This window comes from Bombus flavifrons, chromosome 16 (genome assembly GCF_040668555.2).
Source record: "Bombus flavifrons isolate JBK064 chromosome 16, iyBomFlav1_principal, whole genome shotgun sequence".
Taxonomy (NCBI): domain Eukaryota; kingdom Metazoa; phylum Arthropoda; class Insecta; order Hymenoptera; family Apidae; genus Bombus; species Bombus flavifrons.
The window spans coordinates 10239790-10266446 of NC_138457.1; the positions used below are offsets into that span (position 1 = coordinate 10239790).

General features: G+C 41.8%; 1 protein-coding gene and 1 long non-coding RNA gene across 13 annotated transcripts in view; one reads left to right on the forward strand and one right to left on the reverse strand.

Moving 5' to 3' along the window:
- The window catches only part of heph (polypyrimidine tract-binding protein 1 heph), a 415917-nt gene that overhangs the window by 229669 nt on the left and 159591 nt on the right, over positions 1 to 26657 (reverse strand). For 4 of the 12 annotated variants that reach the window (XM_069130464.1, XM_069130463.1, XM_069130462.1 and 1 more), the window contains one exon: positions 17133 to 17287. The exons of the other annotated variants lie outside the window; for them this stretch is intronic. In XM_069130464.1, coding sequence (XP_068986565.1) covers positions 17133 to 17213 — 81 coding nt within the window. In that variant the 5' untranslated portion in view covers positions 17214 to 17287. The remainder of the gene's footprint in view (positions 1 to 17132; positions 17288 to 26657) is intronic. 12 annotated transcript variants of the gene reach the window in all.
- LOC138188173 (uncharacterized) lies at positions 303 to 1841 on the forward strand. Its single transcript, XR_011175389.1, has 3 exons — positions 303 to 737; positions 891 to 1103; positions 1293 to 1841. It is a non-coding gene; the product is annotated as an uncharacterized LOC138188173 (long non-coding RNA).

Here is a 26657-nt window from a genome sequence, read left to right on the forward strand (position 1 = left end):
GCGTGTCCCCAAGGAACCCGAATGCTCGGGCGTATTCCAGAGTTCGACGGTCGATCAGGACGATCCCTCTCGTTCCAGCCAATTCTCTGTAGACCGATCGCCACTTGGACGTCGTCTGCGGCCACCGGAGGCTGAATATCGAGGATTTTTCGGCCACGGCCGATTGCCTTCTCTCCTCAGAATATTCTATTCCTTCTTTTGTATGTTATATAGAACACTCTTGAAATTTTGATGTTTCCATATCGGAGAACATGCTTGAAACTTTTCTAGATCGGAGAATATTCTTGGAATATTTTTTTTCTTTCTATAGATATTACAGAATTTCTTATATTCTTCGAGTTCTTAATTTCTTGCTTCCTTCTTAAGTTCCTCGAATACATTCGATACTCTTCGAACTCTGACACTGACGCTTTGACATCCACGTCAGGTATTTTGTTTAAAGCGAAATATGATAGAAGATTCGACGCGTTCAATTTCCTTGCAACCACTTGTCAAGAACTGCCTAACCCGAAGGAAGCTAGAAAAGTGGAGGGAAGCAGGGACAAAAGCTGAGAGTGCAATCTACGAAAGAAGAGTTACAGCACAACGGAGGATCCATAACAAGAAGGAAAATTCACGGTGAACCGGTATCGAAACGGAAATCCCTTTCTTCCACGACCTTTCCGCTAGTCCGAGGGATTAGCGAGAGGATCGGGAACTGGTGATTTGTAGACGACGGGCAAATAGATTTCTGGCAAGTAGAATTTCGTCGACAAAAAAGAACCTGTTTGCACGGTTTTGTACCGGATATACATTGCCGATTTTCTCGAGGTTTTCGCTTCGCGTAGTTACATAGGATACGATTTATTCATCTACTTGTTACGAATACACGCATTTACAACGACAGGTAGCCACCGGATACGGACGCTAAGAAAAATAAAAGTGTCGCAAAATATAGATGAAAAAGAATAGCTACGCGGTAAATTTAGAACGAAGATAACGCCTCGTAGACCACTCACTCGAACGATACGTCGCTGGTGGAGAAGAGATCTACGCGGTCCGAAAACTTACCTCGACAGGAAATGTCAGAGATTTAGGATATCCAGATGGAGATATGCAGACTTGTGAGCGTGACATTGAAATACTAACGGTTCCCTGAAAGGTCTAAGTGGCGCATTAAAATTGATCGATGCAAGAATATACGAACCTTTTATGCAGCAAACACGAATCACCGATCAATCTACGCTCCACCAGAGACCTTGCATCGACTAACGACGTTATCGGTCAATAAGAGTGGTACGTTCCGCTCACAGGGCAGTGTGGACGACTGCGTGCAGAAACTGAACGTCGAATTATCTCGAGAAGCATCGCGTGTTTCATAAGGTAAGGGGACCAGATGAATGATGCGTATTCCAAGTGCAGCCTGACTAACGACCAGTATAATAATCTAATCGTCGAAGGCTGGGTGAAATCAGAGGAACAGCGTACAACGAATTCTAAGGCTCTCGAGGATGTGTTTCGGACACCTTCGAAGCGAATAGAGAAGGTTAGGTCATACTGGCCAGAGTCATAATAGAGTCCAAGATGACGGATCACTGGAAATGAATGACTAATAATAATTTTTTACCGTTTCACTCCAATGCTTTTCTACGTGGAACGACGAGAACGATCTATCTAGGTAAAAAAACAATATGCGTCTCTAATTGAAAAAATCGTGCGATTGTTGATCGAATATACACCATTGCACTGCATTGCATTGGTAAAAAGAAAAGAAACACGATCCTACGAACGTAGTGCTTCTTCTTCTGACATTTTTCTCTATCTACACTGGTAACGACGATATTACAACCCGAAACAATTGCGCGTGATCTATTTTGCATATGTAATATATACCATATATGTTGTAAAAGGATTATTAAGTATACGACAAGTAGTACATTTGCAATGTCGAGTACGATAAGTAGGTGATATCGGTAAAAAATTACTTATTTCCAAAGAAAAGCAGTAAAAAATTCCATCTTTTTTTATCTCGCTAAAGACATATTCTTCGTGCTCCAAATTAAAATACAAATAGCCTTCCTCGACAACCCAACTTCTGAACTAAAAAGCTCTACCAAACCACTAAAATTCTTCAAGTAATAGAATTTCACAAACAAAATGCAAATGGAAATTAAGAGGTTCTTAAATCAGCGATTTAAAAACACAATTTAAAGTCGAGCAGGTGCGTGCTATCTCTTTCGGCGAAGATCGAGAATTTCGAAATAGACGAGGAGCAACGTTGAACATCGGATTAAAGTAAAACGTCGGAGGAACAACCGGAGAACCGAGTGACCAAATAAACCGTGGGCCGAGATTAATGGAGCAGGGGAAACGCGGCAGTTTGCTTAATTTTCGCGGGGTTAAGGAACGCGAAATCGAATGGTAACCTGCTGGAGACTCGCTGGAAACGAGGAAGAAGAATCGATTAGGGGGTTGAATGTCCCTAGTTGCTTCGGGTAATCGAAATTGATACGTTTCCCGTAATTCGGCGACGTTTTCCGCGTTTGGTTACTTCCGATGGGAAAATATCGACTTTTTTGTATTTTGTGGTTTAGATAATATTACAACGCCTGCGTATTTCTCGATAGCAAAATATCGAATTTTTATTCGTACTACAACGTACGAGAATATTTAACTTTTTCCTTTATGCTCTAATTTCTCCTTAAACTAGAAATTTAATTACAAAGTTAACCACCGTGAGAAGGCAAGAAGAACTATATTTGTGACTGTCGAGAGCAAAGTTCCTTTTTCTACGGTAGATGAAGGAAGAAATCGAGGGGGAGAGATTTCTTTCGTGATCGAAGGCTGGAGCCGATAAACCGGAAGCCGATTAAATTTATAGACCAGGAAGAAAGGTCCTTTGTCGTTTCTTGTGAATTTCGTATTACAATGGCGGATTAAAGTGTGCGACGGACAGGCTCATTGTATCTTGCTTCCAGATTTCATTTTCGAAAATCGATTCGACCAGAATGTGCCCAGTATCATCGCTCCATTTTTCATTTATCTTTATCGAATTAATTTTTCTCATATTCCTTTCAAATTTTTACGAACGAATACTTCCACGAATATTCGCTTGTTCGTTTAACGTATATATCATTAATTTCTGCGCTACTCTTCTCAATTCTTTATGAATGCAGATGGATGTTCAAAGAAATATTCATAGACGATATCGTTCGTAGAAAAAGTTTGACAAAATATTGAGAAATTAACGAAAAGAAGATACATGAAAAATAGAGTGTAAAGAGGCAAGTACAAGCTTGATACATTAATCAAACGCTTTAAATCTGCTTAAATTATACAGAGTATATTTACAATTTCTGTTTCTTCTTTAAATAATATTTTGATTTAGGACTTGTTCAAGGTAAGTTTTATTCGAATAATCTTGCACAATAATTTACCGAATAATAATTTTATTAAATCGAGAAATTAGTAAATTTAAATTGTACGATGTAGGGATTTATCAATTTTGATAATTCATAAAACAGTCGTGCATGGCATGCATTTTTTGAAACTTGTGAAAAGGGATTAGTTCAAAGCATAGGTACCTTTCTCCGTTACTTTCTCTTTCTATGCACCTTTCCTCTCTTTCTAATTTCATCGGACGACGGCGAACAATTCGGACAGAGCAGCTGTATAATTGTCGGTAATTCGATTCTCTGACACAGTCTAAACGGAAAAACTGTCGCGTTCGTTGCGCAGTCTGTCGCGCTTGTGCTTAATTGAGTACGCTAATTAAGGATGCGATTGAGCGATACCTCACACCCTCCAACCACCCCGTCACACACGCTTGTCGACACACTCGTGCCCTGCTCTCGTCGAAAGCCTGCGCACGCGATTTCGCTCCTCTCGCGTCCAACCGGAGACAAAATGAGCAGTTTAACAACTGTTTAACCCCTTATTGTCCGATTGGCCGAATTTTCAATGTATCCACCATTAATGGAACGTCCTGTTTCCTGTTTCGCCATTGAAAGAACACCAAAAACATTCGCCCGCAAAAATATCGTCAACGATAGTCCGTTATCAAAGCAAATCCCGATCAACACCACCTAAAAACGCTTCGACTTTTTGTTCGACGATTGTCTCGTTCGACTATCGCCAAAATCTAAAAAATGGCGATTAAAACGGTCGCCTGGATAGGAAAGTGTATTAGAAGCGGAGCTTCGGGTGTCACGAGCGAAAGCGTGGCCTCGTCGGAGAAAGGCTGGACGCCGGAGCGCGCGCGGCCGCCAGGCTGATCAAATTTTCGGCGCGGTTGACGGGCAACATGGCGAACAAAGTTTGCTGAGCGCGGCAGCGTTAATTCGGTTTGCCCCGTGTTTTTCCACCGCGGAAAGACGTCCCGGGGCGATGTTGCTCTCCCGTCGTAGACACCGTGATAGACGAATTTTAAAGCGTGCATCACACCCCTATCCCGTCACGCGAGCCTGATTCTCCCGTGGAAAAATTCGATTCCCGCGGCTCAATCCGGAGTTTAATATGAATTTCATAATCAACGCGCTTTAAGCACTTTCTCTCTCTCTCTCTCGTTTCTACCTTAGTTGCATTATTATCAGTGCATTAGGATAATTGTTAATATGGATAATAAAGAGATTCCTCGAGGCTCATCGTAAAAGCCTATAAATTGTTGTACCTATGCTCAAAAACCAATACAAAAGACGCAAAGAATATCAACTAACTGTTGATATTCGCGCCGACTGATCGAAAGAAATTTGCAGTCTAAGCCGGAAGATGTCCAGAATCCCCTAGACTTCGGTAGATGTCGATATTATCAGGAAGGCGGATTCCAGAGGTTTTCGTTACGGTTCGACTCTTTACCACCGTTTGGAGAAAGAGGAAAACGCGACGATGCAATCGAAGGGGGATGTGTACGAAGCACGTGGCGCACTAAAATCGTACGAGGGATCCGTTTTCCATTTACCAGCGGCGGGGCACCGCGATTTCCCCATTTTCCAAGATCGTACCCGGTAATGTCTATCGAACGACGCACACTCTCGACCTCCAACCTTCTTATTATCGTTCATCGAATATACGTGGTCCTCTCTGCTACTTCTTCCGTATATAATTTCTCTCCTTTGTCTACAGCGGATTTTACATTATTGTAAATACACACGAACGATTAAAACATTGGACTTTATTAATAGAATTCGGAGAATCGTTCTACTCGTTAAATACATCGCAGCAGACACTGTACCATTTGAATATTCTATATAAGGTGTTTCAGTTGACTCGATCAGCTCGAATAACTCCTAACGTATGCGTTGTACGAGAAAATTACGGATATCTACGATGATGTTGAATCTTCAACTTGGCGTTACGTGAAGTCAATTTTCAAGAAACTAAGCAAAATTATTCCTTAACTGTTAGAATCGGCAATGATAAATGTCAATACGTTTGCCACGTTTACGTATGTCAATACGAAAACAAACGAAGTTGATGCTGAAATCTCCGGAACGTGTCCACTTATAAAAAAGATGCATACAACGTAATAAATTTGTTCTCACAACGTATACTTTAAAAGTTATTCGAGGTAATCAAATTAATTGAGAATAGATATTCGCGCCTTCGAATTTCTCGTAATTGTATAAAAATCCACAGTCTATATATTGCTACTATATATATGAAGCAGTAAAAAAGATTGCGTGAAAATGTCGGAGTGATACCCGTCGAAGAATGAACAGATAGTAACTGAAAATTGTTAACATATTCGAACTTGGATATTCGTTAAATTCAATGCAAATTTCAATATTCTTCAAATTTCAAAGTCTCATCTTGAGATAAGGTATCGTATCGGGTACTTTCGAAGATGTCGAGATATATCGAATATTCTACACTGGAGCTACAAATATTTAGCACGTTTGCGATTAAAGAGGCATTAGTAAATGACTGATCGAAAGCAAAGGGGGAAAAGAATCCTTTAAAATATTATAAATCGTTGCGCGAAACAACTTTCGGTCAATACGAATACATTAAACTAAATGCTGGTTGGTGGATCTAATAAAACTTGAAAACTGTTTAAAGTCCAGCAACTTACTTAACCCACTAATTAATTATATCTTAAACGCTCCGGCGGAGCCATTAATCACTCTCTCCCGAGCAACTGAATCCATTATTTCCCACCTGCGCGCAGCCTTACCCGTGAAAAACTTTCGATCGAGACGTTTCCGAACATTCGCCGTAACGAGCCTGAAGGATACCATCCCCGTCTCTCTGCAAATAATTATCCAGTCTAGTGATTCGATACGGTGACTCAAAAATTCAGTTTTGATACAGCTTGGTCTAGCGTAATTTATACAATATATATGTTTTGCTTACTTCTCCAACTCATACATTGTATTTTTTAAATACAGTCGATTGTCTTAAACCGTATACGTAACACCTACCGACCTACAGCCTATAAAAAGTAACGAAGAACTACAGCGTAGTAATTCTTGTTGAGAAAAATAAAGAACATCAAATTATTTAAAATTTCGGATATTGCTTCTATGCTGGATTTTTAAGTTCTTTTGAATACTAATTTTTTTCTGGTTATTTATATTTATTTTTAATATTAATGAAGAATTGCAATTCTTCTGCACTTCCTACACCCGCAAAGACTATGAAAACGGCATAAAAATTGCACGAGAAAAACCTAAAAAAAACCCAAGATTTTTTGGACTTTTATGGAAAAGGTTGCAGAGTGGTGTCTTGTTTTAGTCGAGAGTTGTAACCACCGATGCGTTTCGAGAAGTGGATACTTCAACCGTTTCTCTTTTTTTCGCCCAGGAGCTTGGTAAAAAATCTGACACCGGAAATCAATGGCTTTCTACAAATACGCGGTGGTCGAAACGAAGGAAAAATATTGCTTTTATTTATATTTATCGCTTTCCTCGACAGATTGAAATTCGTATAATTCGTTCGTAATTAACACACTACGATATTTCGTAATATTGTCTATAATAATACTCTTTTGAAGCGATAAAAACGATGAAAATCAAAAATCAAATAAAATAAATAAGGTAGCAGTCATCCCAACCATAAGACAAAATTCGAAACGAATTTACAGCTCGTTAATTCAGACGTCAAACAAAAACCAACACGCAGAAACTAAAAATGCACGGAGAGAAGGTTGCCAGGGAATTTTATGATTTTTCAGGGCGTACGCGTTGGGGGAATTTCGCGGCTTTCAACTGACCCAGTCGCCCCGCGAATTTCAATGGATTGGCGTCCCGATGTTTGCCCGTTTTCACCCCCTCCGGCTTGTACTCCCTTCTGTACACCATCCCTCAGCTCGCACAAAAGCGCCGGCTGGGTTTCCATTAGTTTAATTACAGACAAGGTCGTCGTCGTCGTCGTCGTCGTTGCCCGAAACATCGTTTCGAAGCTGTTCGAAGCGGCGGAAGTTAATTTCGTGGAAAAGGTAAATCGCAAGACGTCCAACCAGACCTTCCAACAACTACAGAAAAATGCTAGCTTTGAAAATAGGATGATCATCGCTTTGATGATACGACGATGCGAGTGCAAACCTCGTCATAAATTAATCTCATAAATTATTTCAGCGTTAAATTTCCGATTATTTTACAAACGCGTATCTTGGTGTCCAAGTATAAAGAAGTGGACTCTGAGGAAAAACTTGTTGATTTATCGAATATTACGATATCGAGTAGTGCTATATTTTGCACATTCAGTATTATGAAATATTTGACACGGCGGAAGAAGTTTGAGATGATTTGGGTATGTTTGGCTTCGGCGAGTCGAGCTTTTAACAGAGAAGAAGATGGGAAGGTGAATGGAGACGTGAAACCGGTGGACAAGAAGTTTGTATCTTCGGGGAATCGTGGTTGAATAGGTAAGGTTTGAAGTTGGATATTTTGGGAGGTGGTTGATTCGCTTTCAAGAGTATCGAATTTCTGGATCAGAGAATTTTCAAGTTTGACAAAGTCTAAAAATTGACGTCGTCTGAAATCTAGACAAGTCCGATATTTCATTTTCCCGATAACTTTCTTTCGTAGCATTTTTTCAATTTCCAATAATTTCCAAATTTACAATTACCACTGATTTTATAAATCGTCGAAACACCGTCGTTGTTAATTACGAATAAACGATCTGCCTTCTTATTGTTCAACATCGATCGTTCGTGACTGTAATTCATCGCTCACCTATTACCTCTCATTACCTGCTATTAATCACTCTTGATCACAGTCATTTGTTTCTAGTCATAATTCAGTATCACACCACTAGTGATTACTATAAAGACCTCCGTCGAACTGTATCGATCATCGATGATGAGTATAAAGAGTTATTGACTGCTGTTATATCGTAGCGAATGGTACATTAACTGCCGTAGATAATTACGCGCTACGATGCATCAAACGATGCAAACAGTTCTATGCTCCAAACTTGATCGAACAACGCACGAACGCAAGATATTATCATACATCCATCATAGCTTTTCAATCGGTAACATCAACTACAAGAAGGCAGCTAATTTTTACCTATGGTACTTTCGCATAATTACGTTTCTATAAATCGCGTTAAACCAGAGCAAACGTCGTCGTTTCTGCAGAGAACGTTCATCGTACGATCCTCGTAAATAGTTACTATTTGCCGCAAAAAATGAAGTAGAAGTTACGCAAACATTTTCTATAAGCACTATCCGATACGAAGAAGCCCGTATCTCAAACTATATCGAACAACGCTGATTACCGTCACACGGCAAACCAGTCAAAGGCCACCAAAAAGAATTTCCACGACGTCAAACGACGCGCACAACCGCATACTTCAAACTAAATCAAACAACGGCGGTTGTCGCGAGCACAGGAAGCTCGATCATCGGCGACGTCGCGATGCGAGGCAGCGAATCAAAGGCTGGCATCGAAATGCCTCGAGTTCGAGCCACGGAAAGCGGGGGTGGGCCGTTCCACGACGAAACGTTCGTTCCATTGAAATATGCACACGCTCCCGCAACGAACGCGCGCCGAATACTCGGCCGAAGATCTTGCAAAATGCACGCTAACTTCCAGGCAAACGGGCTCTCGATCTCCAACGAGGGCGCATCGCGTCCCGACCACGGTTATCTCGAATCAGCTCTTTGTTGCGACCACCCTCCTTTTCCATCCGTTTTGCCGCTGCACCGTGCGAATCAACTAAATTAGAACCGAACCGTGCTACTGGCGACCAATATCGTTCCACGCCGCCCTCAGCGACGCTGTCTAATGCTATTAGGGGCGAGTTTCACCAGTTTCGAAATTGTGTAACGGTAAGCGTGTACACTGTACAGTGGCTACAAAAAGGAACTGAACACGATTGAATTTATTTCATAGTTGGACTACGCATCTACCAATTTGGGAAATTTCAAAATAGACAGATGCGCGGAATATAAGTAATACGGAAAAGTGTGTGAAATGTACAATGTCGAGCGTTTATTTTTATATCCAACGGATAAGAAATAAATTCCTATTTGGCCCAAAGCTTGCCCCAAAAACCGAAAAGCCTTCGGGAAAACTACCAAAGCGATCAAATGCCTGGCAACTCCTCTAAAACACTGACTCGAGTCATTAGCCCGATCGCGAGGCACTCTGCAAAAACCAAACAGAACCGGAAAAAAGAGAAACACGAGGGAAAACACGCGAAAATCGGGGGGAATGGCAGCAGCAGCAACGGCAGCAAACAAGGGGGAACTTCCACGGTATAAAACACGAGAAAGCGTGTTGGAAACGGTAACGAGAGAGGCACGGGTCGTCTCTCCTCTCTCGCCTCGGACTTTTACTTCATCCAGCTACTTCGCTCCAGCCGATTTTTCCGCTGCCGCCGCTTTTTTTCCACCGGCGGCTTCCGCGCATTTTATTAGGCCCGTTACAGACCCGTGTCGAGACAATAACCATTGTTAAAGTTTCGCGGAGCAATGGCTGCCCGCTCGCTGTTTGCACGGACAAGCTTTCCGCTTTGTTTCGGCCTAGGCGCTGGATTTCAGTTGGCCAGCTTGACTACGGTCCCCATTACCACCATTCCGGCTATGTACACGCCGTACACCACCTACGGCCATCTACCGCTTTCTACGGTCGTTTCGGAAAGCTCACAATGCCCGTTGCTGCTTCGTTTTCGATCTAAGCCGCGTTTTTTTAATTACATTCCTGACCGGAATAACGATTTCCCTTCAATGGCACGTGGAAATGGATCCTTGAAGCGAATTGGCGACACCGCTTTTTGGTACGTGCGTGCAACTAATTGCACGATTAAAAATTGCAGATTTCTTTTCCTTTTCTCATCGCGTCATTACTGTTTTTGTTAAGGTTTTACGCATAGATGGCTTAAACCGAGTTTACGACGCTTCGCAGCTATTTTCGACTGTTTTATTTTATTCGCGTATCGTTATCATTCGCTTTCATTTAGTGTCGTTTATAGCTGCAAGAACTTCTGGCTTTAAGGTTAACCGGGGATAATACAGAGTTTCTTCCTGCACCTCGATAGCAATAAATCTCAATAGCATCGTAAACTAGTCTTAGTCCCGGCACTGCGCGAGCGATAGGTATCGTTATCTTGGGTTCCGTGACGCGTGATCCGCTCCAATATCCTGAAGCCGATGTTTTCACGGACGATGCCACTGTCCAAGAGCTAATAATTAGCCGGTTGCTGGTCGGTCGGCACTCGGCCATCTATCAGAAACAGAATCCGATGCATCCTACCCTCGTGGAAGGGGACGAAGGATACGGGTTTCAGACTCTAGACTCGCGCACGATCAGTCGCGGCCGAGATACGATAAGCTACTCAAACGTTCAAACCAAACGCATCGCAAATTACTCGTCATGTATTCGCCGAACCCGTTATATCGTGCAATCGATTTTAAGGTCGCGAACCGCCAACTATTCGCAACGCAATATCTTCTTCGATCGTTCTTCCTACAAGAATCATGCATTTACGTGTTAAATCTGAAGCTTACGGCCCCTATAAAGCGTAAAATATCCAGCCCGTATAGCACGAGGTTCTAGTCGCCTTAGGATGAAAAATTCAGCACCACCTCCCCTGATCGAACTTAAATTACCAAATCAACGGTAACATATGCAGAACCAAAATGGATTCCTCGACGGTGAGTAACTCGGAGATGGTTCGTCCGACGACCACGTGCTGGTTACGATCAAGTATTAAACGCGTTATCAGCAGCCCTCTTTCCTAATTCCGGCATCCTGAATCTCATCAAAATTATCGGCTCCCCGTAGTGTCTTTTCTTACGTTTAATTAAAGACTACAAAATTAATTAAGCGATTCAATTAACTGGCTACAACGTGCACCTGTGAAGAGGTTGTCACCCCCTTTTCACCCTCTTCTCTCCGACTTCCTCTTCGCGGGGGAATCGAGACAAAGCTGATCGTCTCCGATCTATCTTTGCACGAAATTTTCCTTCCACCTTTAATAATTAGACTATTTTTAGAGCCGTTGTGCGCTCTATGGAGAGGGGGGAATCTTTGTATCGTAGAAAATCACGAAACCAACGACGACCAATAATTTTTCAAGAAACTTTGTTAAATCAGAGTCTTTTTTGCTCGAAAATGCTTCTTAGTCGACTCTTTTAAACGACGTACTGCGATAAACATCGTGCTCTTTGTAGAAAAAATAAGATTAGTTCGGCGAGTAGATCTTCGATGAATTCCTTTCTAAATTGAAGCAAAACAAAGCTTTTCCGAGTATAGACTTCGAGGTCTTTACTTTCGAGGATTCGACAAATTTCGAAACGGAGAAGATGCCATCGGATGGTAATTTCGCGCTGCCGCGACTATCGCTCTTGTTCGTCGGCGAGAAATAGCTAATAAACTAGAATTACGGGATAAATCGGTGTTAAGGAGGGCGAAGACCGAGAAGGGAGAGCAGTCAGTCTCTTCGGCGTAATAAGGACGCCATCGAAACTTTATAAACTGAATATTATTGAGATAGCGCGCGAGCCGCGGCGTGACAGTGAGCGATGAGACGGTTCCCAGCCGATTTTCTATTAAACGCCGATTTATTTATGGAATATTCAATGGGACGTGTCCCGGGAAGAGCCGCGGGCGCATCGAGAAAAATTCAAATCAGCCTTGTCGCGCCATCACGCCCAGAAATTTCCTCGCAAAAATAATACCGCGGCATAGAGGTCCTCCTGAAAACCGGAAGTCCTCTCTCTCCGCTCTGAATCCTTTCTTCTCCGAACACGTTTGATTCTCCTCTCGATTTTTCGTCTGTTCTCGTCTGTTACTGAATCTTCTGACAGAAAGTTTCTGTCTATCGTATCGCATACGTTTCAGAACGGAGATACGTTTCGCCGGTATCGTTCGAACAGCGAAGAATGGTTCTTAATTAGAATGGTTCTAAAACAAGGTAGACTTTTGATAATCTTCTTTTCTTTTTCTTTTTTTTTTTTTTCTTGACTAGACGTGGAATACCGCATTTTTAATTTCATTATATTCGCTACTTTTGCAATTCTCTTCTTGTCTTCTTTCTTTTTTAGAACAAAGTATTCGATCAACCTTCAAAACGCAAAAAACGCCTTTCTTTAAATTATTATACTCCATTTTCCAAATGTCTGCCCGTAATTCAATTTCCAGTTGAAAAAAGGTCTTCGAGTCCCTCTGAAGCAATATACACGGGAGGAAATCGATTTTCGGTAATATTCTTTTCATCGTGGCTACCAGGAATGATTTTTAATGGGTAGAAGGTCCGATAGATGTGCAATCATTTACCCTACGTCCCACGTTTTATCGAGGCAAGATAATTATTTGCGTGAATAGAGGTGGCTGTGACGGAGCAGAAATCCATCACACTCGATCAACCGTCGTTTCATCTCCAATAATGTCTAACAGTCAGTCAATTGACGACGTATCCCCCGGTTCGTTTATCTTTTTATGCGCTCTTTTACCATCCAAAGGACAACCTCGCCGCTTTCAAAATGGAAAATTCGTCAGCATATACAGGGTGTCTCGTTTTAGTCGACCCATCCAAGTATCTGCCAGCATGTTTCAAACATGAAAACACTACGTTGTCTTCCCTTGTCTTTTATACGACATGTTTTACGAGATCAAAGTTAAAATATCTTTTAAAACTCGTTCGTAGAAATCGTTCGTCGACCCAAGTACCTCGATATTTAATACGAATACTCGATACTTTTCTGTAGGGCTTTAAAAATTGCATCGATTGGTGTACAAGAGTGGATAGCGTGCAGTTTCACTTTGAAAAACAAAGATCAGGTTAAAATCTCGAAGGCACGTATATCCCTCGAAACAAGGTAAGTTTCGTTCGAAACGAGACAGCCTGTATAAAGAGACATATTCATATTCAAAGGGAATTGAATTTGGAAATTCTGACATATCGATAGGGTATTTCTATATTAAAATTTCGTTCCTTTTTAATCGTTATTTCCATTTCCTCTGTTCGATGGTAAACATGGAAATTAATAATACACGTTAAAGTGGCAAACACGGAAATTGATAATACGCGTTACACGTTCGAGGAAAAATTCCATTCGAAGGTGAAAATTTCACAATTTTTAACGACGAAAAGAGGTGGACGTTAATTGGTAAATCGGAAAAACAAATAAACGCACGATTATTTACCTAAAAGGAAAGTGACGTGGCAGATTGGTCAGGCGATACCACATTTTTTACATATTATTTTACATTGCGCGAACCAACTAGTACTTAGAATCCGAAAATAAAAACTAGGGCAAAGAAAGAAAAGTTAGGTAAATGTTGCGTAAAGGCAGGGAATGAAATCCAACGCGATACATTCGAAGTCTTAACGTGATTCACAGGTCCAGTATTCGCGGAAGAGGCCCGTTTCGTTCTCCAACTACGAAACGAGGCGTCGCATTCGCTGTTTTGCATTCCAGCCTTTATAAACTCGCCTAACGGCAATGGTTATCGCCGTGAGAAAGCCCCGGTCGTTTCGAAAGAACGCGATCGAGCTGAAACGGCACGCGGTTCGGGAACAGGCGACCATAAAATCACGGTGAATCCCTTTAATTGCCGAATGGCCGCTTTGGGCGCGAAAATCGTTTGTAATTTCGCGCCACTAGTTGCTGCTCGCTATAGCAGGGGGCGAGATATTGCGCTTCAGATCGTAGAAAATGGTCTTTAGTATCTCGTGAATTTCGTAAGTGATATTATCTTTTGGCTAAACAGAGAATCTGAAATTTTATCGCTATTACCAATTATCGACAAAAGTATCCTTTGCTCTTTGGATATCAACGAATTATCAATATTAACCAAATCTTTTCCAAATTTCAATAACCCAAAGTTCCTGTAATATTCCTGTAACATTACTAAATTTAATATTAAATACTATAGAGGTACGACGATTAAATTACGCAAGGAATATCTATATCGATTGAAAAAACGGTCAAATTTATTAGAAAACAAATTACTGTTCGACTCGAACAGTATACGAAAGAAAGTCCTATAAAACGTAAAACAAGCTGCATAAAATCTCAAGGAAGAACAAAGAGAGGGAAACATTGTATAGAGAAAGAACGCTTTAAGAGGCAAGAGAGGGCTTGGCGTGATCGTCGACACGAAGCAAACAACAGAAGAATTTTTAAAGGTGCATGAAAATGCGGAATGGGGAAAATGGAAATGGGCGCGAGGGTGAAAGAGGATTAAGAGGAGGCCTTTGAATAGCCTAATAGACACAAAGTCACCAGAAATAAGTTCCATAAGCTCGCTGAACCGATTCGGATCCTCTGTCCGACGCGGAATGGCCACAGATAGCAGTCGAGACCTGTTGCATCGCAACACTGTACCGGCTTTAGAAAACCGACTTGGATCTAGACATTCCCGTTTCACGAATTAGAATTTTCGTGCGCGATCTCGTGCCGCGACAATTTCATTCTCGAGTTTACGAGCTTCCAAATTTTTCTATCGTCGAATCGTGAAAAGATTACGAAATATCGGATATCTATAGATCTCGAAATTTTCCAACTTTCAAGTTCTCCGATTATCAAATACGCAAAAACTTCGCACGTTCAGTTTCGCGGTATTCGTCCGCGGAAATTTAGAAAATACAAATAAGAACTCGTTATTTTATGGAAATTAAATGGTTCGCTCGATATGAAAATGAATTCGCTGTTTTCGTGTTTTCAGGACACAAAACCACGCGGTAAATTAGTCGCGTCCTCGACCAACACATCGATAGATATAGTATCAGTGGTAGCCACGTAGATTCCTCGCAAGTATTTCCGGAGGAATTTTAATTAATATACCGTGGTTCGCAGACATTTAACAACCTCATTCTTCATTCTTTTTCATTCATTTGCAAATATCCGTCTTCTATTTTCCTATAAATTTCAGTGTAACATATTCGACATATTTTTTAACCATTTATTTCATATTACTGATTGAAATATTTCCTAATAGAAGAGGAAGAAATGATAAAACCAATTGGTACAAATTAGCGATATAACAAACTTATATTTAGCCGATCTAATAATACTACATAACGCATCACTGCGAATTTAAAGCGTTCGTTCGATAAAAATGGAGCATCGAAATCGAGACAAAAAGCGAAACGTTTCTGCTAATAAAAGGGATCGTAACATCGGTCGAAAGTTGCAGTAAAAGCTAACCAGCCGTAAATATTAAACAGTACGGTTCGAAACGAGAGCCGTTAACGCGAAAGTGCGATAGGAATTCGGATGGAACGATCGCGACCGGGTTTACGCCTCGATCAGTTTCGCCAACGATGCTTCTAACATCTCTCTGCATTAACGCGTGCGTCCATTTGCCGAATTAAAACATCAGAAAAAGCGTATAACGGTCAAAGAGTCCGAAAGAGCGACGAATTACACGATCGAAAAGAGCAAGAGTGAAAATTGATCAAAACCCTACGGATGGAAGAAAATTGACGTTGTTTGAAATTTCTGTTTCGATAGGTAATAATTTATTCCACGCGTGTTCAAACGGTGTCCCGCGGATATGTACGAACGTCTCAACGACAATGGCATCTGAAAAACCTCGTAGAATCAACTTTTCATCACTTACCAGACATTGGAAATTATCCAGCCAAAGAACGACCATCCAGACACACGAATACATACATATACATAGTATAAAAACATCTTAACAACGACAAAAGCATGCCTTCTTCACATTGATAGAGAAACTCAAGAAAACACGGAAATAATAAAGGAAAAAGGAAATGACGCGTCACGTGCTCGCGACGTGGAAAAAGAAGCAAGCTCTACACGCCATCAAGTACGCTTTCGGCAACGGTGCTGTACAAGAAAATAATCACTGAGACAAGAGAAAGCTCGAAAAGGGTGTACGACGTTGGTTCACTTACCCCTGACACCGACTCATCTTTATCCTTTTTATTCAAATTCAACGTTTTCTAGTATTTCGATAATTTTCGTTCGATCGATCGTTCATCCACGACGTACCGATTTCTTGCTCCGCGGATCGAATTCGCGTTTAATTAATCCTTTCAGCGGCAACCAGTTTTTTCAAAACGGATGCATCTGGAGAGCAAGCTCTAAGATCATTTTTCAGCGCTACGAATCGTTTGGAATGAATTTACACCGAATTTACACTCGACGAACGAAACTCGCTTCCTTTAATTTCTTTTTCATTGGCTTGTGATGCCAACTTCTCTCTCTTTTTTTCTTTTCTCTTTTTTTTTTTTTTTTTTTTTTCTTGTATTGCACGTAATAGGAAATTCTTTCAGCGGAATGAGAAACATTTTTATCGCGCGTTTGTAGGATATTTTATTCGATGATTCGTATCTGATATTAACGTTAAATCGTTTCGCGCCGTAATGTGGTACACGCACAGAAAGTTTCCGCCAAGTGTCATTTTCTTTTTAAAATACGGTAGATAAAAAAGATATTAACATTTAACGTCTTAAAGACACGATAACGATAAGCAATGGTATTATTTGTTCGTAGCATGTTTTACGGCTTCTTGTGCCACGATATATTTGTGCTATATCGTATTTTACCGCTGAAAGGATCGATAGGTATACGTTTCGGCAATAACGTTCGACAAATTTGCGTTTCTTCGGAAATTTCCATATTCTGTGAATTCTGCAGAGATTTTTTTTAAATTTGTAATTTGTAATTTGTAATTTCGTTGAAATTTGAAAGATACGCTGCCAATCCAAACTGGATGATGGCGACTCACCTTTATTCCGAGGGTAGGAGTCAGCATCCCATAGTCGGTAAGGGGTGGCAGCATAACGGGGGGTAGGTTTGCCATCATCATACTGTCTAGAATCTTCGCACGTACTTTCCCTTCGTGCACAGAACACAAATCAATTTATTGCTTACTAGACCTACCTGGAACACAGAAAGACAGAGAAAACGTTAGCTAAGCACGACAAAAGTGAAAGAAAATTGGAAAGGTAAAAATAAACGACGAATTATTACAGAGACGAAGAAATACTGTTAAATTAGCGGGGTAAAAGATTATTTGGCAAGCTTACAGGGCGAGTATTATTCGAGTCAAAGTTAGAAAATAATCCTCTCAGATACTATTTTTCGTTTTTGGGAACGCTGACAATGTTTACCGTTGTTGGGAACGCTGCGATATCTCAGTAAGTAACCGACGAGATCAATCGGCAACGGCGTAAAATATTTCGTTCAAACTAAAAGACAAACGGTATTCACGCTGTAGCTTCGCTTGGAAATTTATCGTTGAATCCAGCCGATCGTTGTTTCTACGTAATTATCTATCAACGTAAGAGTATCGAAATATTAATTTTGCCCTCTTTCGACGTCAGCGTGTTTCTCATTTTGGAAAGCTTTTAACATCAGGTGTTCGCGTTGAGTACAGTTACCCTGTACTATTGGATTTACTATTCGAGAATATATAAGGCAGCGCGAGGGCTCTCGAGAGTTGCCAGATGATAGCCGGAATAGCGAAAATCGTTGGTAGCAGAATCTGGTTTCTTGGAAACGAGACGCTTCTGGCATCGAGATGGTAATTCCGTATCCGCACGCATCCTCCCCGTGTAAATCGCTGGCTTAGGAGCTTGATTGTTTGCTCGCCGGCTAATTAAAGTGTACTTAGAGACCGGTTTCGTTCGTTCCCGGGATCGTCGCCGCTGTAAATCCTCAACCTCGTTTCCAAACCGTAGGAAGCTGCTTTTTGTAGCCGACAAATATTATTCGCCGTGTTTTTGCCGAGTCTTTCGAACGATCCTTTAAAATTCAAAAGTATAAGCGCCAGAGTAAAACTAAAGATTTCAAGGTTCCAGGCAGTATTTTACCGTACAAACATATTTACAAATTGAACGGGGGACTCGCGTGTAACAGCGATAAACGCAACTGATTTTTAAGAACTTCTCTTAGACTATCTACCATCTGGTCATACGGGACTAGATCTCTTTGAGACGTAAATGAATAGTCACGAAGCATAAATACGTCATCGTTACTAGATACACCGCTACTAATACTCAATCGAATAAAATGGCGCTGAAAACGAACATCCACGTGTCCTCGAGTTACCACGAGCCTTCGTCGCGTTTAAACGACTCGAGAGATCAAAGAAAGAGGGTGGTGGTCGTGTAACAGCAGGAGGATGATTTCGTCCCTGAACCACTAAAACAGCGCGGCAACACGACGTTCACGGAAATAGAAATTTCGCTGAAGGTCTTACTTCGGCTTTGCCGGTTAAGCCGCCACGGATCGTGCTGTTACAACGTTTCCTTGAACAACCTCGTGGCACAGCAACCCCCAACGTCGCCCCTCATCCTTCGGTCCAACCCGCGGATCGACCGCTGCCACATGACACAGATCTAATTTACGAACCTAAACTGCCGTGCTGGTGTTCAAGATTGCGACTCGATGACGGGGATATGTCATAAAACGAGTCGGTAAAACGTCTCGTTGGTCAAAGACTCGTACACGCGCCTTGCGTTGGTCGAATATCGTCGAGGAACGCTGTTGTATTCCGGCATGCTCGCACAGAGATACAATTGAAATTACAGTGCGAAATTGTTAGAGCTCAAAGTTGATAAAACGTTCTGATTCTCCGTTTCATTCGCCTTTTATCACGTTACGTACCATTTTCTTTTTCTTTCTTTTTGATCTCTCGTGTATTATAACAATTCGTAGACACGCGAATTTTCATCGATACCGTCGTATAATTATAGAAAATTCGAAGACGCGAGAGTACAGTACAGAGTGCACGACTCTGATTCTATTCTACCATTTCTTCGATTCTATTCGCAAACCCACGAAATTCTATACAGACAAATCGCAATCTAACGACAAATAAGCATCAAGAATATGCCATAAAGAAGAAAAGAAAATGAAGGACGCGTGAGAATCGTCAGACACATCGATCGCCACGCACCCTCCGGCAACTCGACACGCGGAAGCTCGCCCGTGTCGCTTAATCCTCCGTCAGATGAATTTTTTTCCACCGAGTTCCTTTCTCCCCTGTCCACGAGGAGGCGAATCCTGTCTTTCTCCCAGCCGTCGTGCCTGGAGAAAACGCCTGGTCCGCTGTTTTATGCAAGCCTCGGGTTTTATGCAATGAGACTGCGATATCAAACGGCCGCGAGAGCCGAGAGCCGAGAGCCGTGAGCCGGTCGAGTGCCGCTGAATAAAATATCCGTTCGCGTAAAAAGAAAAAAAAAAAGGGAAAGAGGGAAAAGAAGAAACAGATAAAAAGAAAGAGAAAGAAAAATGAGGCTTGACCAGTGTCGGCAGGGTGAAGAAGCTCGAGGGGTGGCTGCGAGCCAAACGCGCCACGATTCCCCGTATTCCACGGTTGTTGCACCGCTGGATCTTGCTTTGCTCGCGGATATATCGGACGTTGTTGCTGTTCAAGCTTTTGTACGTTCCGATGCGCGCATTGTCGATGAACGCGTTGCTAATTCTCGTTTTTTCTTCCAGGTTGGAGGATTGCAATTTTATTTGGGAAACGGGATACGTAGATTTGACGACTTCTTTGTTCTCCAATCTCCGTGTGTTTCGCTGCGTTCTTCGTACCACGTGCACGTTATAGTTGACCGCGTGTTTCTCATAAGCGTGATCGTTTTACATCGTAGAATTATAATTTCACTTTATATCGGTACAGGGATTACGTGAGGTTCGTAAAGGCCGAGTCGATCGGTTCTACTTTATGCCAAGTTCAATTTCGTTAATTTTATATTCAGATACGTAATTTTAGTTAGTAATTTTAGATAATAGTACAAATATTATAATCTCAAGCCTCGCTCCGTAAACGTTTCAACGGTTACCATAAACCGTAATCGGGGGTTGGTTACATTCGCCACGTTTTTCAGTGGACGAAAATCTTCGAAAATGTGTAGAAAGATTCATACAGCATTCTCGAGCCTTCCAAATAGATTCTTAATGTTACCTATCCTGTAACTTTGTTTTAAGAAGAGAGCCAAAGGTCTGTCACCTGCCCGTCTTGCGAGAAACCCACGAAATTTTCCAATTTTTCAAGAAAGATCCCGGGGTATACGGACAGTAAAGATGGTGCAAAATCCATTGGAAAAAATATGAGCCGCAGTTGATAGACTAAAATTAACAGATTAAAACGTCACAGAATCACAGAATACTCGACGTTCAACGATAGATGATAGTTGCCGAACCCTAGCACAATCAGCAAAATTTCAACTCTCAACTACAGTGCAGAGATCCGTAAGTTATTCTACGATAATAACTATAACTCAAACTATAACGTCGCTCCTTTCCTCGAAACCAGCCTCCATTCCAAACGAATCGAGCAAGCGTTCATTTATCATTCGAGCACGCGAACGCACACGCACATTCGCGAATCGTTTGCAACAAGTCGCAAAGAGACAGAGAGAAAGAAAGAAACAGACAGACAAACAGAGAGAGAGAGAGAGAGAGAGAGAGAGGGCGAGAGAACAGAGAACGCTCGACATTTCCATTCTCACGTCGCACATTCTCGTTTTTCCCTCTTTTTTCGCCCCTCGCTCGGAGTTAATCGCCGGAGAATTAGCCACGGTTGGATGCAGAATTAATCAAACGCGACCCGTTTCTCCGCGTGCACGGCGGAAACAGAGGGTGCAAGAGGAACTCGCGGCCAGAAATAAAAGGAGAGGACGTGGACAAGCGTCACGGGCGCTTTATCCGCTGGTATTAACGCGGAATAACGTGTGCAATTATCGCTTTGAGCAAAGTGTGGCTCTCTCGTCTATTTCCACCGAGCTCGCCGCTACGTTTAGCGCGTCCATTTCGTTGTTTTTATTGGAACGAAGAAGAGAGGAGAGGCCCGACAAGAATCTTCTTGATGTTTACGATGTTGATGATGCGGGCGAATTTTAGGGTGCGTTTGAGAGACGGTTTATAACTGGATGGTGGACTAACGGCACGTTAGTCGATCTCTGGCAGACCGAACTGACTCGCGTTTTCGTTTTTCATCGAGTTCTTGATTTCGTTGGACAAGTACACGATCCGTACTCGAGCCTAAAAAAACAAGCGATTTGCTCTCGTAAGCTCGTCCATCGCAAGATAACGTACATACAGGGTGTCTTATTCGCTGAGAAGACGAAGCTCGACCGTGAAATCGGGGGATGATCGCGAAGATCCCGGAGAATTCTCCGATCCGAGAAGATGGGTTCTTTCGAGGTTGTCGTTAACGAGTACGGATCGGTCGACCGTGCTCAGCCGGTGGCTTACGATCGATCGACATCGAGCCGCTAATTGGCAATCGGTGTATCCGCATTACGGATACCGACGGTGACGCATGAACGATGACGCCACACCAACGTTTAGCGCGGTTCTCTGCCAACGATGCCTGCCTTCTCCTACTACCGGTCCGTTTCATTTCATAAAATCTTACGAAAGCGAAGTTAAACATATAGATGTACACAGACGGGGTTTAATACTCTTATACGGAGAATGGAAGATAGGATTACGTTTGTACAACCGCGGTCAACGACGTGTATGTTGGACGGCTACCAGAAAACGCCATCTTCGAAAAGCAGTTCGGCGCAATTTTAGAGAGTAGCGGGGCGGAAGTCGAACGGTACCGGAAGCAATGCGCCGGGACCCCTCGTCGTAGCCGGAGATGACGCGTGTTTTCAATTACTTCACAGCCGATGCGCGGTGCGCGCTCGAACGAGGGACAATTTGCATTTTTAGCCAATATTCGAGTCATCTCTCTCTCTCTCTCTCTCTCTCTCTCTCTCTCTCTCTCTCTTTCTCTCTCTTGTTCATTTCGAAACAACGATTTGGTTTCGGTGGACCTGTTGCCGATTCGGTCGCCCGTGAACTCCTCGCGACAACGAAAATTTCTTTCCACGTTTGAAACACGCTCGCTTCACTTAGTATTTCTTTATTGTCGTCTAAGCAATTTGAAAGACTGCGACGCGATCATTTTATTGGTTCCAAATGAATTGGTTATTGCACGCAACGCAAATGGAAACTATAACTGACTGTATCGAAATTCAGTCGCTGTTACCAGCAGCCAATTTGAAAAAGTTGCATCAATTTCCTCGGTTCCATTTTCCAATTACGATGGCAATTCGGAGAAAGTAAACAAAATATCAAACTAACTTATCTCCTTGCGCAATTTCATTCTCGTCGTGACAGACTCTGAAAAGTCGCGGAACCTTCGAATGAAATACGTATTTCAATTACGATCAGGCTATTTATTCATTCCTTCGCATAACTGCTAAATCAAATCAATTTACTAATAAATTATTTGCCAGCCTGCCATGAAAGTCGACACGGTTTACGATTGTTGTTCTTATCTGCCTTGTACTCTGAACGCGAGACTGTTATTTGACTATCCTCCTACCGATCGATCTAATTTCCGCTCACAGATCCCTGAAATCGTAATTCTTCGTAATTATTTTTCTAAAACTTATCTACTAAATGCAATCATCCAAATGTAGTAATCGCAAATTCTCGAATGACCAGTGGCAAAGAGATGCGCGACGTTAGCAGAGCAAGCTGACATAAGACGTTTAGGTTGTGAGACTCCAAGATAGAATGTCAGCGTAAATGTAAACGAAGATGTAAGAGGAAGTGGTCGAAAGTCGGGAAGCGTGGATAAAGTAAATCTGACAACAACAAGTTGCGAATTCTCGTATCGACGTCCGATCGAACGGATATATTTTTAATCGATTAATTTCAAAGGATTAATCGTTCTTTTAAGCGGCCAGTAAGGATGCAGAGCGCGGAGCGAAGCTTTTTCGCTTTAGGTCGAAGGCTGAATCTAATCCAACTGCAAAACGGGCACGTACACGGGTATTTTACTTTAAAGAGGACTTACGCGAACGCGAAATGAACTAACCAGGCAAAATAACAAAAGGCTCGATTATAGTAATCACGCAGCCAAGTCCAGGAACGTTTCCCTGATACTGAGTTTTGCTCACGCTTAAACCTTAAAGATCCTCGATCCAATAGAGCAACGAATAACCTAAGATCTTCTTCTTTACTCCGATGAAAGTAATTTTTACCTGGCGTTTCTTTGAAAGTTTCAAGACGGCGTTTGGGTAATTGCGAAAGCTCTCAAAGTAGAAAATTATCGATAATTAATACGTAATCTTTCAGTTACGTACCTACTTCACGCGTATCGTTCTATAGGGTTAACAAACTTTACCAATGTTCGAAACTTTCAAATTCACGAATTTGTAATAATCATAATATTGATATCGCTACTGTGTAAACGGGAACTTTTTAAATTGAAAATTACCTAGATCAAGCTCGTAATTAATAAAAGTTAGGATAATTAGAATCGGTGACATTTAAAATTTGAAATTACGACGTTTTATAGTTTTTCTTTGACTCTTTTTGAACTTTAAACTTGGTTCTTCGAAGACCAAAGGATTCACAGGGCTTGGAAAACGAGCGGCACGTCAGCAAATTTAGAGATTGATGCAAGGACAACGCGGCTCTATAAACACATACTAACTCGACTTCCAGTTTGCTTGCCTCTGGTAAGGGACATAGTCGGTGCAAGAAGGAAACATCCCCCGAGACTAGAGAAATCCTGCGGGCATCTTTTCCTACCAGGTTCTTCCTATCCTTCGGATAGGGGGCGAAGTTAGGGTATGGATCGTTAATTCTGATCCGAATATGCCCGGCAAGAGAGCAAAGTCGAGTCTGATTCGGTTGATTTTCGTTTGAAAACTTGGCTCCGACCCTCGGACTTTTTCTTCCGGTTCTTATATGTTTAATTCTACTTTTCAGTTGCATAGAAATATTCAACAATTTTGCTGCGAGCTGGTAAATTTAAAAGTTCCTGATATTAAATTACGACCGAAATGGCGAGTTCTTCCCTCTAAAAGATACTAAATTAATTTCAAATACAAATAAATAAGCCCGCTTAATTCTCGTCTCTCTAGGGAAAATTACAAATCACTTCGTAACCACTCGTTCGTAAGATGACAAATTCCGATCAACCTAATCTCGAACTACGAATTTCCGAAATTATAAAACGCCGTAATCGCAAGATACTATATACCGAATATAAACAGCAATTTCCAGAGTAGATTAGAATTAAGTTTTCCAAGAACAGCTAAAATACAGCGTAAAATAAATTTCGACGGGGGAATCTAGTTATTTTCGAAAATCTACTCTCTTAATAGATCGTTACGCTTAATCGAAATATTCGAAGGGATGGAATATCGAAGAGGGGTTCGAATAAGACTCGGGGTAAAAAGGGCTTCTCGTTAAAGTAATGCGATTAAGTTGGGCGCGTTTTGCCCAACATGAAAGTTCCATAGTGCTCTCTCTCTCCTCTTCGGTAGTGCGGTGAAAAAGAGGCAAGAGGCCGCGCAAGAGCTTTCGATATTGTCTTTGAATATCGTTGAATGTTTTACGAGATGCACTCAAGCTTTCGCCCTCTGTACTTGCGACGTTTAATGGAGGAGAGCGCAGGATAATTCGAGAATTCTCCCAAGCCGAGACTCGATGAACGTTCCTCGTTCGATCTTTCGCCAAAAGAATCGTTTTTATCGTGGTCTGCTGAAGTTACAAACGAGTCTTCTTTTTGGAATTTAAAAAAAGGTTTAACAAAGGTAAGCAGAAGAATGTTGCTCGGTAAGAGAATCGACGATTGCAATCGGAATTCTGCGGAATTACGACCGAATTGCTCTACGAATATAACGGAATAATAATTACTAGACTGCGGATATTTATGCAAATTCACATTTTTATGAATATAAGTACAAAAAATCCAGTCGCTCTATTTACCGAACGTTACGGCGAGTATTAGAGTTTGGATGTTTTATACGTTGTTGTACATCACGCGCATTCTGCCGATTCTTGCACGTTCAAAGTGTTCAAAGTTGCGTTTTCAGTTTCTTCGGAAAATTCTCTACTTTTTGCACGTACGTACGCGCATTTAAACACACTACCGATGGTATGCATATTGAATCGTGCATGCCGTTTTGCGCTTCTAGCGTACTCGTACCGTAGTACGAATGACCGTTTAACCCGTTGCGATTTCATTGGATTCGAGTCAGAGACAATGGTCGTTGATTTCCGCGAATCGCCGCCATTTCCAGCACAAGTCGAACGTCATAACGCGGCACGTGCCACGACTGCAATCGCATTTGCAATCTGTCAGAATCGAATTGGAGGCTGCGTCGCATAGAAACCTCGCGGAACCTGTTGCCCGCGGGTTTAACCAGACTTCTGGGACGATCGTCGAATATAATCTCGTTCCATCTTCGGCGGGACGTCCGTTTAATTAGCGATTTGCTCGTCGTTGGGATAAGTGGTTCTACCAATCGTCGATCAAAGCGCCTGTTAACGAACGCGTGCTCGAGGCTACAAAAACGTAAACACCCGCAGACAACGGATATTGGTAGCGAAACAGATTTCGGGTAAGATCGCTGAAATTCTTAAGAGCGCGCTAAAATAAATTCCATGGGAAACGTTTGAATGTTCGGAAACCACTCGGCTAACATTTGCGTAGTTTGTCCCGGTTTCTGCAAGTATTTATCACGTATTCTTCGCGATTTAGGCAGATGCGATCCAGCTAGCAGCTGTTTTCGAAAACATTTACTATCGGATTTAGTATCGGATTTGTGATTTTACAGCTACTCGTATATACGTACGTATTAAAATTTAGCTATCCTTTTCTTTTCCAATTCGTCTTAACGCAGTACGTAAGATAACGCAGATATTCGTGTTTCTCGGCACTCGGATATATTTTTGCGATATTAAATTGCCGCAATTACGCGTTCATAAACTTTTCGAATAAACGTCGCAACTTTCAGCGAAAGAGTAACGAAGATCGGCAAAAGAAATTTGGCAAAGATACATTTGCGAAGGATAGCAAAGCGAAATATTTCAGAGGCTGAATCAAAAGTTACGAAAGGTATTCCAAATAAATAAATTCTCGCAGAGGCAGAAATATCACTCGTCGGCGGGAGAAGGCAATTTGCTACGTTAAATAAACGTTTTATAATTGAATAAGTCCAGGCGGAGCACGCGTAAAGAATTCAATCGCGGATAACCATGGAGTCGAGGCAAAGTTGGCGAAATCTGTTCTTTCCTGCGAGATTTTACCTCGAGCCCGCGAGTCCGAACAATAGGAAAAAGCACTTCTGAAAAACTTGCACGACACAAAAGAAGACGGTAACGCGGTGGAAATAGTTTTTCCTCTCCTCTGTCGACTTATTTTCTTTCCTGCCTTCGTCTTGAACGTGCAACGCGGCTACGTTCGTTCTCATCCCCCTGTGCAATAACGATTATCGAAACGAAC